This window comes from Phyllobates terribilis, unplaced genomic scaffold (assembly GCF_046119375.1).
Source record: "Phyllobates terribilis strain yellow unplaced genomic scaffold, ASM4611937v1 Scaffold_3__8_contigs__length_932513732, whole genome shotgun sequence".
Classification (NCBI taxonomy): Eukaryota; Metazoa; Chordata; class Amphibia; order Anura; family Dendrobatidae; genus Phyllobates; species Phyllobates terribilis.
Window position 1 is genome coordinate 18,174,722 of NW_027362763.1, and position 18,329 is coordinate 18,193,050.

At 46.4% G+C, this 18,329-nt stretch overlaps 1 protein-coding gene across 1 annotated transcript in view; it reads right to left on the reverse strand.

Moving 5' to 3' along the window:
* The window catches only part of LOC141258704 (uncharacterized), a 40,871-nt gene extending 23,585 nt beyond the window's left edge, over positions 1–17,286 (reverse strand). Inside the window, exons 1-2 of the mRNA XM_073673726.1 lie at positions 17,140–17,286; positions 13,834–14,015 (exon numbers count right to left, since the gene is read on the reverse strand). Coding sequence (XP_073529827.1) covers positions 13,834–13,911 — 78 coding nt within the window. The 5' untranslated portion in view covers positions 13,912–14,015; positions 17,140–17,286. The remainder of the gene's footprint in view (positions 1–13,833; positions 14,016–17,139) is intronic.
* Positions 17,287–18,329: the final 1,043 nt, after the last annotated feature.

Genomic DNA, 18,329 nt, shown 5'->3' on the forward strand with positions numbered 1-18,329 from the left:
TCTGAAAACAGTGAAAAAAGCTTAAAAAAAAAGCTTCAATATGCCGGGTCCGTTCTAAGAATTATTCTATCGTCCAGGATTTGAGTGAAAGGTGGGGCTGAAGACAGAGCCTGGATATCACTAACCCTTCTAGCTGATGTTAGAGCTATTAGAAGCGCTGTTTTAAGGGAGATGGACTTAAGGGATGCTGAATCTATTGGTTCAAAAGGTGAACCGGTTAATGCTTTTAGAACTAAATTTAGATCCCAGGGTACCAAATTGCTTTTGATAAACGGTCTGGATCTAAACACAACTCTGATAAAGCAAGAAAACCAGTAATTCCCTGCCAGGTCACAGTTATATAGGGCACCTAATGCTGAGACTTGGACTTTAAGGGTGCTTGTCACCAACCCAATCTCTAGGCCCTTCTGTAAAAATTCTAAAATTTTACTAATTGGAGCTCCCTCACCAACGGTAGAACCAGAGAAAGATTAAAATTTTTTTCCCAAGTTCTAGAGTAAATCCTGGTCGTGACAGGTTTTCTACTATGCATTAGTGTAGTCACTAGATCTCGGGAGAATCCTTTGCATTCTAACAGGGACCTCTCAAGTTCCCCACCGTCAAGTGGAGGCCAGGAGCTGGAGGATGGAGTATCGGACCCTGGCTGAGGAGATCCGGGATTTCTGGTAGGACCCAAGGATCGGAGATGGACATGTTCCTCAGGCATGAGAACCAGGGCCTCCTGGGCCAAAAGGGGGCGACCAGAAGGACCCTCGCCTTGTCCTCTCTGATCTTTCTTAGAACCATGGGAAGGAGATTGAATGGGGGAGAAGGCGTAGGCCAGACTGAAATCCCAAGCTATTTGGAGAGAGTCTACTGCCAGGTGGTTTTCTCTGGGATTTAGGGAGCAAAAGGGCTTTGTCTTTCGATTTAGCCCTGTGGCAAAGAGATCTACCACCGGAAGACCCCATTTGTTTTCGTTTCCTTTGATGTAGAGGGCCGTTAAAGAAAAGAGATGGCATTCCGAAATCCAGGTGGCTCAAAAGGCTGGTACAGACTTGGAGGAAGGACCCTTCTCAGCCGGGGGATCTTCCCTGGAGGCTGCAGATTCGTCCATCCTGCTGGGGCCATGATGACTGGACTTAGACGACTAACCTCGTTTTCCTGAGGACCGGGCATTACCAGAAACACGCGTGCGATGCACCTTTTGGGGCTCCCCAAACGGCCGCTGAGATGGTGGAGATGGCGGCTGCTCAACTTGCTGCTGCAGTAGCTGCTGCTGCTGTTGCTGTTCACTGTCAAACTCCATGATAGGGAGAATGAAGCTGGGAAGCCCTGAACAGTGGTGCCTGGCCAGTTAAATAGGCCTTGATCCACCCCTCCGCCACCAGATTTCCATCAAATTCCTCTTTTTTTTTTTTTCCCCCCAGTACCTTTACAAAGAGGGACTATGAGGTACAGACACCCTATAAAAGCACTACAAGGCACAGGTGCACCCTGAAGCACTGAGAGATACTATGAGGCCCCATTAGGTACTAAAAGGCACTGTGAATCGCTATGAGGTACTAACAGGCGCTATACGGCACTATGAATGCACCATAAAGTATTATGGTATGCCATGAGTCACTATGATATGTTATGCTATGAAGAGCCATAAGGCGCTATGAAGTGCTATGAGGCACTATGCCATGAGGCACTATAAGCACTATGAGACGCTATGCGGCACTATGATGTGCTTTGAGACACTAACATGCGTTATGAGGCACTGTGAAGCGCTATGTGCAACGAGGCACTATTAAGTGACATGAAAAGCTATGCCGCGAGGCACCATGCTATGATGCGCCGCGAGGCACCATGCTATGATGCGCCGCGAGGCACCATGCTATGATGTACCAAGATGTGCTATGAAGCGCTATGCTATGACGCACTATGATGTGCCATGAGGCACTATGATGTGCTATGAAGAGCTATGCTATGATGCACTATGATGTGCCATGAGGCGCAATGCTATGAGGCACTATGATGTGCCATGAGGCACTATGATGTGCCATGAAGCGCTGTGAGGCACTATGATGTGCTATAAAGCGCTATGCCATGACGCACTATTATGTGCAATGAGACACTATGATGTGCCATGAGGTGAGGCACTATGATGTGCTATGAAGCGCTATGCTATGTTGCACTATGATGTGCTATGAGGCATTAAAATGTGGCATGAGGCACTATGATGTGTATAAAGAGCTATGATGTGCTGTTTGTGAAGCGCAAAGAGGCTTTATAAGGCACTGTGAGGCACTGCGCTCAGATTTATATTTAAAAGAGTAATCCATCTGAATGAAGGATAAACCTTTCCTTTGGGTGGTAAATCTCAATTGTCAGACTAGCCCCACCCGAAGGAGCCAACTGATGAGACGCAGCTGGACAGCAGACCTTCACAGAGACCATGTGCTGTATTAACACCATGTGCCGTCCTATGGATGGAGTAAACAGACTGGAGGACAACAGTAAAACCCTCAGTGTTAGTTTAACATTTACTGAGCAGATTGAGGCTCATTTTTGTGGTAAATTCTGAAGGCCAATCATGAGGCTCTGTGCGGCCCAGACATGTGGCTCACTTTAGCCTAGAGGTCTAAGGTCCAGCTTCCGTCCTGAAGCCAATTTTAAAGCACGATGCCCTTGGCCCAGATGGGGTCTCACAGAGCGCACACACATCCATTTTTGAGTTTTGCGCAAACATCCTTCAGCCTTCCCTAGTATCCATAACAAGGAAAGGGCCCCATAATCAAGGTAAACATTCACGAAGATCACTCCACCAGCTGTACGGATTCGGAGGCAGGAAAGAGTCACAGGCCTGTTCCTCTCCATCCGTCCATGCCCAAGCAATACTGAGGTGGTCAATCCCAGGCAGGCTTCTCCACTGATGCACAAAACTGGAGCTGTCGACCCCAGACAGGGTCACAGGTCCCCAGCAGCTTCTCCACTGATGCACGGAACTGGAGCTGTCGACCCCAGACAGGAGCGCAGGTCCCCAGTAGCTTCTCCACTGATGCACGGAAAGGGAACTGTCGACCCCAGACAGGGGAGCTGCCGATTATTTTATTTTTTTTATCTTTAGGGACGCATGCATCGCGGTGAATAACGCACTAACAAACAGATGCCGGTAACCCGACTTCCGGTCACATGATGTCCTCGAGGCGCGGTGACGTCATCAGGCCACGACTTACAGTACAACGGAAGTGCGCGCTCGCGCGAGGATGCCTCATACACCGCCGGCGCTCCCAGGTAGGCCCTGCCCATAGCGATGGCCTGCTACCGTGGAGGTTCACAGACGGCCTCAGACCCGGCGCGCCGACCTCCGCCAGGTGTCGATGGGGACAACACCCCAAGCAACTCGCATCTCCAGGGCGATGGTGGGCTTGCCACCCCAGATAGGGGCGCAGTCCCACTGCAATCCGGATCCCAACAAGGGCAGACTCCTCTACAGAAAGAGCAATCTGGCTGAGGCAGATAAAAGGGCACCCACCCCAGATAGGAGCGCAGCTCCCCTGCATATCCGGTGCGAAAAAATGCTGGGCCTCTCCCAAATAGGGGTGCACTCGCATAGGCAGAAGGCTGGAGCTGCAGATGCAGTCTTCATCCAGATCTTCCACGAGCCTGCAATAGGTTCCCTCCATCAAGAACAGGAAATCAAACTGAGGCAAGAGGGAGGGCTGCCCCCTTTTAAGCCTGTAAGTTTCCTGTCCTTGGTGGGCGGATCCCCTCTCTCGTGCTGCTGTCATGGTCGACCAATAAATAAAGAGTTTATCTCTCCACTCAGCAGATAATAGAAATATAGAAGAGTTTACCTCTCCACACAGCAGACAATAGAAATACAGAAGAGTTTACCTCTCCGCTCAGGAGATAATGATAGAAATATAGTTTACCTCTCCACACAGCAGATAATAGATATATAGTAGAGTTTACCTCTCCACTCAGCAGATAATAGAATATAGAAGAGTTTACCTCTCCACTCAGCAGATAATAGAAATATAGAAGAGTTTACCTCTCCGCTCAGCAGATTATAGAAATTTAGAAGAGTTTACCTCTCCACTCAGCAGATAATAATAGAAATATAGAAGAGTTTACCTCTCCACTCAGCAGATAATAGAAATATAGAAGAGTTTACCTCTCCACTCAGCAGATAATCATAGGAATATAGAAGAGTTTACCTCTCCACTCAGTAGATAATAGAAATATAGAAGAGTTTACCTCTCCACTCAGTAGATAATAGAAATATAGAAGAGTTTACATCTCCGCTCAGCAGATAATAGAAATATAGAAGAGTTTACCTCTCCACTCAGCAGATAATAGAAATATAGAAGAGTTTACCTCTCCGCTCAGCAGATAATAGAAATATAGAAGAGTTTACCTCTCCACTCAGCAGATAATGATAGAAATATAGAAGAGTTTACCTCTCCACTCAGCAGATAATGATAGAAATATAGAAGAGTTTACCTCTCCACTCAGCAGATAATAGAAATATAGAAGAGATTACCTCTCCGCTCAGCAGATAATCATAGGAATATAGAAGAGTTTACCTCTCCACTCAGTAGATAATAGAAATAGAGAAGAGTTTACCTCTCCGCTCAGCAGATAATAGAATATAGAAGAGTTTACCTCTCCGCTCAGCAGATAATAGAAATATAGAACAGTTTACCTCTCCACTCAGTAGATAATAGAAATATAGACGAGTTTACCTCTCCACTCAGCAGGTAATCATAGAAATATAGAAGAGTTTACCTCTCCGCTCAGCAGATAATAGAAATATAGACGAGTTTACCTCTCCACTCAGCAGATAATCATAGAAATATAGAAGAGTTTACCTCTCCACTCAGTAGATAATAGAAATATAGAAGAGTTTACCTCTCCGCTCAACAGATAATAGAAATATAGAAGAGTTTACCTCTCTACTCAACAGATAATGATAGAAATATAGAAGAGTTTACCTCCCTACTCAACAGATAATGATAGAAATATAGAAGAGTTTACCTCTCCACTCAGCAGAAAATAGAAATATAGAAGAGTTTACCTCTCCGCTCAGCAGAAAATCACAGGAATATAGAAGAGTTTACCTCTCCACTCAGTAGATAATAGAAAAAGAGAAAGAGTTTACCTCTCCGCTCAGCAGATAATCATAGGAATATAGAAGAGTTTACCTCTCCACTCAGTAGATAATAGAAATATAGAAGAGTTTACCTCTCCACTCAGCAGATAATAGAAATAGAGAAAGAGTTTACCTCTCCACTCAGCAGATAATAGAATATAGAAGAGTTTACCTCTCCACTCAGCAGATAATAGAATATAGAAGAGTTTACCTCTCCGCTCAGCAGATAATAGAATATAGAAGAGTTTACCTCTCCACTCAGCAGATAATAGAATATAGAAGAGTTTACCTCTCCACTCAGCAGATAATAGAAATATAGAAGTTTACCTCTCCGCTCAGCAGATAATAGAATATAGAAGAGTTTACCTCTCCACTCAGCAGATAATAGAAATATAGAAGTTTACCTCTCCGCTCAGCAGATAATAGAAATATAGACGAGTTTACCTCTCCACTCAGCAGATAATAGAAATATATGAGTTTACCTCTCCGCTCAGCAGATAATAGAATATAGAAGAGTTTGCCTCTTCACTCAGCAGATAATAGAAATATAGAAGAGTTTACCTCTCCAATCAGCAGATAATAGAAATATAGAAGAGTTTACCTCTCCACTCAGCAGATAATCATAGAAATATAGAAGAGTCTACCTCTCAACTCAGCAGATAATAGAAATATAGAAGAGTCTACCTCTCAACTCAGTAGATAATAGAAATATAGAAGAGTTTACCTCTCCACTCAGTAGATAATAGAAATATAGAAGAGTTTACCTCTCTACTCAACAGATAATGATAGCAATATAGAAGAGTTTACCTCTCCACTCAGCAGATAATAGAAATATAGAAGAGTTTACCTCTCCACTCAACAGATAATGATAGAAACATAGAAGAGTTTACCTCTCCACTCAACAGATAATGATAGAAACATAGAAGAGTTTACCTCTCCTCTCAGCAGAAAATAGAAATATAGAAGAGTTTACCTCTCCACTCAGCAGATAATAGAAATATAGAAGAGTTTACCTCTCCACTCAGCAGATAATAGAAATATAGAAGAGTTTACCTCTCCACTCAGCAGATAATCATAGAAATATAGAAGAGATTACCTCTCCACTCAGCAGAAAATAGAAATATAGAAGAGTTTACCTCTCCGCTCAGCAGATAATAGAAATATAGACGAGTTTACCTCTCCACTCAGTAGATAATAGAAATCTAGAAGAGTTTACCTCTCCAATCAGCAGATAAAAGAAATATAGAAGCGTTTAACTCTCCACTCAGCAGGAAATAGAAATATAGAACAGTTTACCTCTCCACTCAGCAGATAATGATAGAAATATAGAAGAGTTTACCTCTCCACTCAGCAGATAATGATAGAAATATAGAAGAGTTTACCTCTCCACTCAGCAGATAATAGAATATAGAAGAGTTTACCTCTCCACTCAGCAGATAATAGAAATATAGAAGAGTTTACCTCTCCGCTCAGCAGATAATAGAATATAGAAGAGTTTACCTCTCCACTCAGCAGATAATAGAATTATAGAAGAGTCTACCTCTCAACTCAGCAGATAATAGAAATATAGAAGAGTTTACCTCTCCACTCAGCAGATAATAGATATATATTAGAGTTTACCTCTCCGCTCAGCAGATAATAGATATATATTAGAGTTTACCTCTCCGCTCAGCAGATAATAGATATATCGAAGAGTTTACCTCTCCACTCAGCAGATAATAGAAATATCGAAGAGTTTACCTCTCCACTCAGCAGATAATAGAAATATCGAAGAGTTTACCTCTCCACTCAGCAGATAATAGAAATATATAAGAGTTTACCTCTCCACTCAGCAGATAATAGAAATATATAAGAGTTTACCTCTCCGCTCAGCAAATAGAAATATAGAAGAGTTTACCTCTCCGCTCAGCAAATAGAAATATAGAAGAGTTTACCTCTCCGCTCAGCAAATAGAAATATAGAAGAGTTTACCTCTCCGCTCAGCAAATAGAAATATAGAAGAGTTTACCTCTCCACTCAGCAGATAATGATAGAAATATAGAAGAGTTTACCTCTCCGCTCAGCATATGATAGAAATATAGAAGAGTTTACCTCTCCACTCAGTAGATAATAGAAATATAGAAGTTTACCTCTCCGCTCAGCAGATAATAGAAATATATTAGAGTTTACCGCTCCACTCAGCAGATAATAGAAATATAGAAGAGTTTACCTCTCCACTCAGCAGATAATGATAGAAATATAGAAGAGTTTACCTCTCCGCTCAGCATATGATAGAAATATAGAAGAGTTTACCTCTCCACTCAACAGATAATGATAGAAATACAGAAGAGTTTACCTCTCCACTCAGCAGATAATCATAGAAATATAGAAGAGTTTACCTCTCCACTCAGTAGATAATAGAAATATAGAAGAGTTTACCTCTCCGCTCAGCAGATAATGATAGAAATATAGAAGAGTTTACCTCTCCACTCAGCAGATAATAGAAATATAGAAGAGTTTACCTCTCCGCTCAGCAGATAATAGAAATGTAGAAGAGTTTACCTCTCCGCTCAGCAGATATTAGAAATATAGAAGAGTTTACCTCTCCACTCTGCAGATAATAATAGAAATATAGAAGAGTTTACCTCTCCACTCAGCAGATAATAGAAATATAGAAGAGTTTACCTCTCCACTCAGCAGATAATAGAAATATAGAAGAGTTTACCTCTCCACTCAGCAGATAATAGAAATATAGAAGAGTTTACCTCTCCACTCAACAGATAATGAGAGAAATATAGAAGAGGGGGTGTGTGGCCTGCAAGACAAGGTGGCAGCAGCTTAACTGCATAGCTCCAGCCAGCCAGGATTAAAACCAGCAAAAAGCAGCATGCAGCATCGTCCTACAGCCTATTACCTAACACCCAGGGCCCATGATGACCAGGGGAAGGTCTCAAAAAAGAGGATCCCAGGCGAGATTGGAGGCTTTCTTCCAGAGGGGACAAACAACAAGAACAGTGAGTAAGATGGCACCTGCTTCTCCTGCAGCTTCTTCACACTCCTCAGGGGGAGGGGAAGCAGAGAATGTGAAACACAGCAGCAGGGACAATGAGCCCACAGCACCAATGACAAGGGCAGATATGCAAGAATTTCTGGCTGCAATTCGCTCCTCCATGAGGGAAGATATGCAGGCAATGTTGCAGGAGATAAAAGGGGAGATTACTTCCATTGGGGATTGTACTTCCCACATTGAAAACAAGTTGGAAGAATATGCCAGAACGATCAATGCCTTGGTAGATGAAAATGAGGCACTCAGGGAAGAGATGTCTCGAGTCACTGATAAAGTTTATGACTTAGAAGATAGATCCAGACATAACAATGTGAGGCTTAGGGGAATCTCTGAAGAAGTGCCAGATAAGGATCTCTCTGAGTTCATGCGATGCTTCCTGATGGCTGTATTACCGGAGGTTGCCCCTAATGAATTAAATGGTGGACAGGATTCACAGAACACCGAAGCCCAGACACTTAGATCCTACCCTGCCTAGAGATACCTTGGCACGTATTCATTTCTTCACTATGAAGGACATGTTCCTATACCAACTAAGGAAAACCCCTAGGCTGCCTGAGGAATTTCAAAATCTGCAGGTGTTTCCAGACCTTTCTGTGGCTACCCTGGCAAAGAGAAGAGAATTTGCCCATGTGTGCAGGGCATTGAGAGAGGCTGGCATACGGTATAGATGGGGATTCAACCCAGTAAAACTACTAATACTCCGTGACAGTGGTGTGGTAGTGTGTTTTACCCCTAAACAAGCGGAAGAGAAATTGGCTTCCTGGAAGATTGCCTACGCTCCTAGACAACCTGCTAGGGGCAAGAAAATTGTGCAGGAATGGGTATCGACCTGAAAGAGAGGCGAGGACGCTATCCTGGCTGAGATGAAGCAGTCTGGTTGGTGATCCTCTGGACTGTGAGAAATCTTGCTGAGTGACAACGAGATTTGAAAATCTCACGGGACCTTGTGATCAGATTTATGTCTGAAGAATTTACTTTTTTGACTGTAGTTTTCTCTATGGTTTTTTCTGCGGACTTTTTTCCGCTGTGTTTTTTCCTTCTTTTTACTGTGTGTTTGTTTTTTCCAATTTAACTTGAGGTATATTTCCCCTATTGACGTAACTGCTGATCGTTCTAAGGACATATGTGCTTTTTTCAGTGAATGGCTCATGAGGGGTGGTGTGGGAGAGAAAAATTGGATTTTTGTATGCGGCTCATAACAATTTCCTCCTTTATGTGTAATTAGGAGTATACAATTTCTCTCGTTGAATGTGAAAGGGTTAAATTCACCTGCTAAACGCTCTATGTTGTGGAGGGAGGTGAGGAAATCGAAGGCAGACATTGTGTGTCTGCAGGAGACGCATTTATTGGCAGCTGATAATCATAGATTGCATCAGGCACAATTTCCCCATATATTCTTTGCAAATGCCCAGACTAAGACAGCAGGAATCTGTATTATGATAAAAAATTCGGTGGCCTTACAGAACATTCAGATGTGTGCAGACCCCATGGGTAGATACTTGGTGTTGGTGTGTACATTGAATGGGACCCCTCATACGATTTCAGCACTATATGCCCCAAATTCTGCCCAGTTCCCATTTGTGCGAAAAGTCCTCTCTACCATTTCAACACTTAAACAAGGGGAGGTTATTGTATGCGGGGATTTTAACATGCCAATGGATGGTACCTTAGACTGCTCATCTAGATCGGGTCGCCCTCGGAGAGAATTGGGCAAGTTGGTCCATGAATTGGGTCTGCATGATTTTTGGAGATACTCTCAGGCCAGTGAAAGGGACTATACTTTTCATTCTCTCCGACATGGGTCATATAGTAGGATTAACTTATTCCTAGTAGACAATAGAGCTCTCAATAGATGTATATCTGCGGAGGTTGGAACGATTACGTGGTCTGACCACGCACCGATCTACCTACGTGTACATCTTGCGCACCAATTCAATCCAACACCACACTGGCGACTAAATACCTCTCTATTATTGAATGACTCTATAATGACAAAAGCAACAGCAGAATTGACATCTTATTTTGAATTAAACGACAATGGCACAGTTTCCGACGAGACTTTATGGACAGCGCACAAAGCGGTGATACGGGAAGTCTTCTTACAACAAGCGTCACAATTGAAAAGAAAGAGGGAGCAACGCAGGAATGACCTCCTGACTGAGTTGAAAAAGCTAGAAATATTAAATAAAACCTCCCCCTCCCCGGCTACCACTGAGGCCATATATCAGCTCAGATTTAAACTGCGCTCTGATCTGCTGGCAGTATATGAATATAACCTCTGCAAGTTCCAACTTAGTCACTACGCCATGGGAGATAGGTCGGGAGTCGTTTTGGCCAAGCGGGTCAAGAAAAGGGCTGCAAAATCCAGAATAGATTATCTACGAGACTCGAAAGGGTTGATAGCCAGAAGTCCGAAGGACATAGCTGCAGTCTTTGCTGCATACTATAAATCTTTATATAACCTAAAAGATGATGTTGATACCCCACAGCCACAACAGTCAGATATTGATCAATATTTGAGTGATTTGAAGCTCCCGAAGATTTCCCGGGAACAGTTACAAATATTGAATGCCCCCTTCACCGAAGTAGAACTGAAAGATGTTATTAATTCATCCAAATGTCACAAGACCCCTGGCCCAGACGGCATAGCTAACGAGTACTATCGTGGTTTCCAAAAAATGCTTACCCCATACCTTATCAGGCTATATAATACCTGGAGAGACTCGGGAAAGGTAGCAGTACCTAATTTGGAGGCTACGATCGTCACATTGCCTAAGCCTGGAAAGACCCCTGATTCTCCAGGTAATTTTAGACCAATAGCACTTTTGAATAGTGATGTAAAGATCTTTACCAAGCTCTTGGCTGTTAGACTAAATCGTGTCGTTCCTTCCCTGATATCCTCGGATCAAGTTGGTTTTGTAGCTGGTAGGGAAGCTAAAGATGGTACGAGGAGGATGTTGGATCTGATTAAAGTGGCAGAGTTGAGCGGTCTCCCCAGTGCACTCCTGTCGCTAGATGCTAAGAAAGCGTTTGATAGGGTGCACTGGGGATACCTTAAAAGTGTTTTGCTTAAATTTGGACTAAAAGGACCTATTCTGTCTGCGATTAACGCATTGTACTCCACTCCTTCCGCTAAGGTTTTGACGTCTGGTTTCGTCTCTGAATCCTTCCCCATAACAAATGGGACACGGCAGGGCTGCCCCTTATCTCCAGTCATATTTGCTTTATGTATGGAGCCCTTGGCTGAAAAGATTAGAAATAACTCAGCGATTTCGGGCATCTCGGTGGGGGGGGGTCGTCCCACAAAATCGGTCTATATGCAGACGATGTGGTTATCCCGTGCACTGATCTGGACAGGTCCTTCTCTGCCATTATGTCCGATCTCAAAACGTTTACAAACATCTCGTATTATAAACTACCTAAGGATAAAAGAGCTATGGGTTATTTTCTCCACTCTAAGACGGTTGTCCTGCCGATTCTTGTTCCGTTGTCACTTAGGCAAAGACTGGAAGGGACATACCCTTTTCAGTGGGCGCAGGAAGGAATGACGTATTTGGGTATCACCTTAACCCTTTCAAAACAATTGGTGGAAGTAAATTTTACTAGACTGATAAATACGGTGCGGGAGGAGCTGGCGGTATTACAAAATGTTATTGCATCGTGGATAGCCAGGATATATATTTTTAAAATGAAGGTCCTTCCAAAAATTTTATACTATTTTAGGTGTATCCCAATTAAAATCCCTTCTAAAATCATAAATACTCTTCAAAGACTGGCTAATAATTACGTTTGGGACAATAGGAGACCGAGGGTGTCTAGTAGACTTCTGTATTATCCATATGACATGGGAGGGATGGGCATGCCCAATCTCATAGCCTACTATAGAGCGGCGTTCTTGACAGGACTCAGGGACTGGTGGAACATGGACAGCGACCACAAATGGTTGCAAATAGAGTCCTTACTTGCCCAAAACCATTCTACTAGATTGATATTGGAGACAGAAGTAGTGAAGATAAGCACTATGGTCGCCGTGTTACCAACATCGGAGGCTACTATGCATTGTTGGAGGAATTTGGCATCCAAACTGCTGTTACTCCCCAGGACTGAGATCTCTTTACGAGCTCTAGAATATCATATTCCATATATTAACCTTCAACGTTGGGTGTCAGCTGGAGTTCAGTCGCTAGCAGACCTGTTGGAGGACAATGTAATAATTCTTTTTGATAAACTAGTCATGAGATTCCCGGACCTACGGCCCTTGTTTTATCAGTATTTGCAAATAAGGCATTTACTTCACTCTACACAGACATCCCCCTTTTTTATTCTACCTAAGGATAAAAGAGCTATGGCTTATTTTCTCCACTCTAAGACCGATTCTAAGGGGGTTTCTATACGACCCAGATCTGGACGATAAATTGACGTATATGACTCGTTGGGAACGGGATCTAAGAATTTCGACGGACCCTCAGGACTGGCGGGATGGTTTGGATGAGGTCCAGCGAGTTTTGTCGTGTTTAAACCACCTAGAGAAGCTTAAAAAGACGCACATGAGATGGTACTACTACCCGGCACAGATGGTACACTTCGGGTCTGAATCATCATCTTTATGTTGGAGAGGATGCAATGGGGAAGGCTCGTTGGGCCACATGTGGTGGTTTTGTCCAAAACTTCAATCACTATGGGGGGCACTGGATAGTTTGATATGGGATGTACTGGGGACTCACCTGAAGATAACACCTAGTATGGGAATACTTCATATAGGATTAATGGATGTCCCCTGGGAAATTAGAGGAATTTTGTCACATATTCTGATCGCAGTTAGATCAGCTATCGCGGCTAAATGGAAAGGAGTGGGCATCCCTACGGTGGGGGGGATAGTGACCAGACTAAACACGAACTGTCAATATGAAAGGGCTCTGGCACACACACTCAAGGCAAAGAAGAAAACTGATAAAATATGGGAACCTTGGTTAAACAGCCCATTGTCTATACATGGGGAACGTTGAGGAAGCGGGATATTTTGTGTGCCGTTCTGAGTTTGGGTGACGCGCGGGACGATTCTGGGCCCCTCTCCCTACCTTGCACCTCCCATCTTGCAATAGAGCAAAATATGAGCCATGCGACATTCACAGCACTTACGGATATAAATTATTTCTCACAACCATCTAATATATGGGGAATTTAATGTAATTAATCCATTCTTTTTTCATTTGTTTTCTTTTATGTATATGTAATTTCCTTTTATTTTATTTTTATACTGTTAATTTTGTAAGCCCAGAGGGCATCTGCTGGCCCTATAGATTGTATGTTCTGATTTTTGTGCAAAATTCAATAAACACATTGTTTAAAAAAAAAGAAATAAAGAAGAGTTTACCTCTCCACTCAGCAGATAATAGAAATATAGAAGAGTTTACTTCTCCGCTCAGCAGATAATGATAGAAATATAGAAGTTTACCTTTCCGCTCAGCAGATAATGATAGAAATATCGAAGAGTTTACCTCTCCGCTCAGCAGATAATGATAGAAATATCGAAGAGTTTACCTCTCCGCTCAGCAGATAATGATAGAAATATAGAAGTTTACCTTTCCGCTCAGCAGATAATGATAGAAATATAGAAGAGTTTACCTCTCCACTCAGCAGATAATAGAAATATAGAAGAGTTTACCTCTCCACTCAGGAGGGAGATGATTTCCAAGGCTAAGTCTACTATTCTTCTGGTAATGTTACTTTTGGGTTTGTCCATTTTTGATCAGTCATGCAGGTGCACAGTTTTGGATGGAAACATAAAAATACTGGTTGATCTTGAGTGATCTCGTCTCACAGGTGCCGATATTATAGAAACTAAGGCTGCAAAACATACAAAGGAATCATCATCAGTGACATTGATAACTTACTGACTGTTCTCTGAACAGTCTAAATTTATCGCTATAATTGCCCAATTAATCAATATACATCAACCTCAATACACTGCTCATTAAGAATATTACTTGTCCTATAATGATTGGTTTGAGGGAGGTGCTAGAAGTTGTGTTGTGGCGCTGGTGTCACTTACTGCTTCTATCTTCGTCCCTTGTTGACGCTTTGTTGTACAGTTAGGAGCTGTGCCTGCAATGATGATAGAAGAGGGCCGGCGCTGCACTCACCTCTCCCACAGTACCATTCAGTGCCATTGAACCAGGCTGACTTCAGAGGGTGGCGATGCATTAATGTGTAGTAATAACTGCAGAGCTGTCCCCTGATAATGTCCTGTTCCAACAGGGGCAAAAGACGCTGCGGGAAGTGAGTGCAGCCCCAGCCTGTGTGACGCCAGTCTGAACCACCTCTCAAACGAAGCGTCATATGAAGTGCAGGAAAAAAATTTAGGGATTAGCAGGATGGGAAGCAGTGTAGGGAAATTGTTAATAAAGCCAATTACAAAATTGATTGGCTGTAAAATTAGATATTTAGACAAGATATTTTAGCTACTGGACAACATCTTTAAGGTAAAGGCAATTTTTCTTTTTTTGTGTGTTTATGTTCTTTTCACCTTTTCTTTCTAGAGCCATGAATTTGAATTTTCCTATCGACATTCCTGCATGAGGGCTGTTTTATTTTTTTAGCTTGGCACAAGCTTTAGTGTTGAATGACACCATGTACTTTACCATTGAGTGTAATGAATAATGGAGAAAAAATCACGTGCAATAAAATCATAAAAATAACTATGAAAGCGATTTTAAGTGGTGGAAAAAAATTATTGAAAAAAATGTTTGACCTTGACCAGAAGCTGAGAGTAGATCTCTTCTGTAGTAGTGACCTCCCCCAAGGAGCAGGAAGAGGGTCTATCCTATGTAAATGACCTCACCCATTGGGCAAGGGTTAGAGGTCTGTCCTGTGGCAGTAGCCCCCTATTCACAGTCTGTCCTGTGGCCCCCTCCTCCCTCAGCAGAGTCTGGGGGTCTGTCCTGGGCAGTGGCCTCCTCCTCCCTCTGCAGAGTCTGGGGGTCTGTCCTGTGGCAGTGGTCCCCTCCTCCCTCTGAAGGGTCTGTCCTGTGGCCGTGGCCCCCTCCTCCCTCTACAGAGTCTGGGGGTCTGTCCTGTGGCAGTGGCCCCCTCCTCCCTCTGAAGGGTCTGTCCTGTGGCCATGGCCCCCTCCTCCCTCTACAGAGTCTAGGGGTCTGTTCTGTGGCAGTATCCCTCTCCTCCCTCTGCAGAGTCTAGGGGTCTGTCTTGTGGCAGTGGTCCCCTCCTCCATCTGCAGAGTCTGGAGGTCTGTTCTGTGGCAGTAGCCCACTCCTCCCTCTGCAGAGTCTGGAGGTCGGTTCTGTGGCAATAGCCCACTCCTCCATCTACAGAGTCTGGGGGTCTGTCCTGTGGCAGTGGCCCCCCCCTCCCTCTGAAGGGTCTGTCCTGTGGCCATGGCCCCCTCCTCCCTCTACAGAGTCTCGGGGTCTGTTCTGTGGCAGTATCCCTCTCCTCCCTCTGCAAAGTCTAGGGGTCTGTCTTGTGGCAGTGGTCCCCTCCTCCATCTGCAGAGTCTGGGGGTCCGTTCTGTGGCAGTAGCTCCCTCCTCCCTCTGCAGAGTCTGGAGGTCTGTTCTGTGGCAGTAGCCCACTCCTCCCTCTGCAGAGTCGAGGGGTCTGTCCTGTGGCAGTGCCCCTCTTCCCTCTGAGGAGTCTGGGGGTCTGTCCTGTGGCAGTGGCCCCCTCCTCCCTCTGCAGAGTCTGGGGGTCTGTACTGTGGCAGTGGCCTCCTCCTCCCTCTGCAGAGTCTGGGGGTCTGTACTGTGGCAGTGGCCTCCTCCATCGGCAGGGTCTGGGGGTATTTCCTGTGGCAGTGGACTCCTCCTCCCTCTGCAGGGTCTGGGGGTCTATCCTGTGGCAGTGGCCTCCTCCTCCCTCTGCAGGGTCTGGGGGTCTGTCCTCAGTGACGGCAGCCCCCTCCTCAGTGATGGCAGCCCCCTCCTCAGTGACAGTTTTTAAGGTTGAAGGAAGACTAAGTCCATCTAGTTCAACCCATAGCCTAACATGTTGACAGCAGCCCCCTCCTCAGTGACGGCAGCCCCATCCTCAGTGACGGCAGCCCCATCCTCAGTGACGGCAGCCCCCTCCTCAGTGACGGCAGCCCCTTCCTCAGTGACGGCAGCCCCCTCCTTAGTAACAGTTTTTAAGGTTGAAGGAAGACTAAGTCCATCTAGTTCAACCCATAGCCTAACATGTTGACAGCAGCTCCCTCCTCGGTGACGGCAGCCCTCTCCTCGGTGACGGCAGCCCTCTCCTCGGTGACGGCAGCCCCCCTCCTCGGTGACGGCAGCCCCCCTCCTCGGTGACGGCAGCCCCCCTCCTCGGTGACGGCAGCCCCCCTCCTCGGTGACGGCAGCCCCCTCCTCGGTGACGGCAGCCCCCCTCCTCGGTGACGGCAGCCCCCTCCTCGGTGACGGCAGCCCCCTCCTCGGTGACGGCAGCCCCACTCCTCGGTGACGGCAGCCCCCCTCCTCGGTGACGGCAGCCCCCTCCTCGGTGACGGCAGCCCCCCTCCTCGGTGACGGCAGCCCCCTCCTCGGTGACGGCAGCCCCCCTCCTCGGTGACGGCAGCCCCCTCCTCGGTGACGGCAGCCCCCCTCCTCGGTGACGGCAGCCCCCTCCTCGGTGACGGCAGCCCCCCTCCTCGGTGACGGCAGCCCCCCTCCTCGGTGACGGCAGCCCCCCTCCTCGGTGACGGCAGCCCCCCTCCTCGGTGACGGCAGCCCCCCTCCTCGGTGACGGCAGCCCCCCTCCTCGGTGACGGCAGCCCCCTCCTCGGTGACGGCAGCCCCCTCCTCGGTGACGGCAGCCCCCCTCCTCGGTGACGGCAGCCCCCCTCCTCGGTGACGGCAGCCCCCCTCCTCGGTGACGGCAGCCCCCCTCCTCGGTGACGGCAGCCCCCCTCCTCGGTGACGGCAGCCCCCCTCCTCGGTGACGGCAGCCCCCCTCCTCGGTGACGGCAGCCCTCTCACCTCACACTGCAGCCATCAGAGGGGAAGTAACAGGAGAGCAGGAGCTGTGCAGTGTCCTGTGTACGGCGCGGCTGACAGCAGAGACAACAACCTGCACCTACTGCACTGCAGCAGCTGAAGGACCTGTGATGACGTCAGCACCATGTGACCAGTAGGGGCGGAGCTCCACACAGGAGACATTTACTGGAGGACCCGTGATGCCGTATAGGGTTAATAACAGCAACGACCCGGGCGTCATTCATAACAGCGACGACCCGGGCGTCATTCATAACAGCAACGACCCGGGCGTCATTCATAACAGCAACGACCCGGGCGTCATTCATAACAGCAAGGACCCGGGCGTCATTCATAACAGCAACGACCCGGGCGTCATTCATAACAGCAACGACCCGGGCGTCATTCATAACAGCGACGACCCGGGCGTCATTCATAACAGCAAGGACCCGGGCGTCATTCATAACAGCAACGACCCGGGCGTCATTCATAACAGCGACGACCCGGGCGTCATTCATAACAGCAACGACCCGGGCGTCATTCATAACAGCAACGACCCGGGCGTCATTCATAACAGCGACGACCCGGGCGTCATTCATAACAGCGACGACCCGGGCGTCATTCATAAGAGCAACGACCCGGGCGTCATTCATAACAGCAACGACCCGGGCGTCATTCATAACAGCGACGACCCGGGCGTCATTCATAACAGCGACGACCCGGGCGTCATTCATAAGAGCAACGACCCGGGCGTCATTCATAACAGCAACGACCCGGGCGTCATTCATAACAGCGACGACCCGGGCGTCATTCATAACAGCGACGACCCGGGCGTCATTCATAACAGCAACGACCCGGGCGTCATTCATAACAGCGACGACCCGGGCGTCATTCATAACATCGACGACCCGGGCGTCATTCATAACAGCGACGACCCGGGCGTCATTCATAAGAGCAACGACCCGGGCGTCATTCATAACAGCGACGACCCGGGCGTCATTCATAACAGCGACGACCCGGGCGTCATTCATAACAGCGACGACACGGGCGTCATTCATAACAGCTACGACACGGGCGTCATTCATAACAGCAACGACCCGGGCGTCATTCATAACAGCGACGACCCGGGCGTCATTCATAACAGCGACGACCCGGGCGTCATTCATAACAGCAACGACCCGGTTGTCATTCATAAC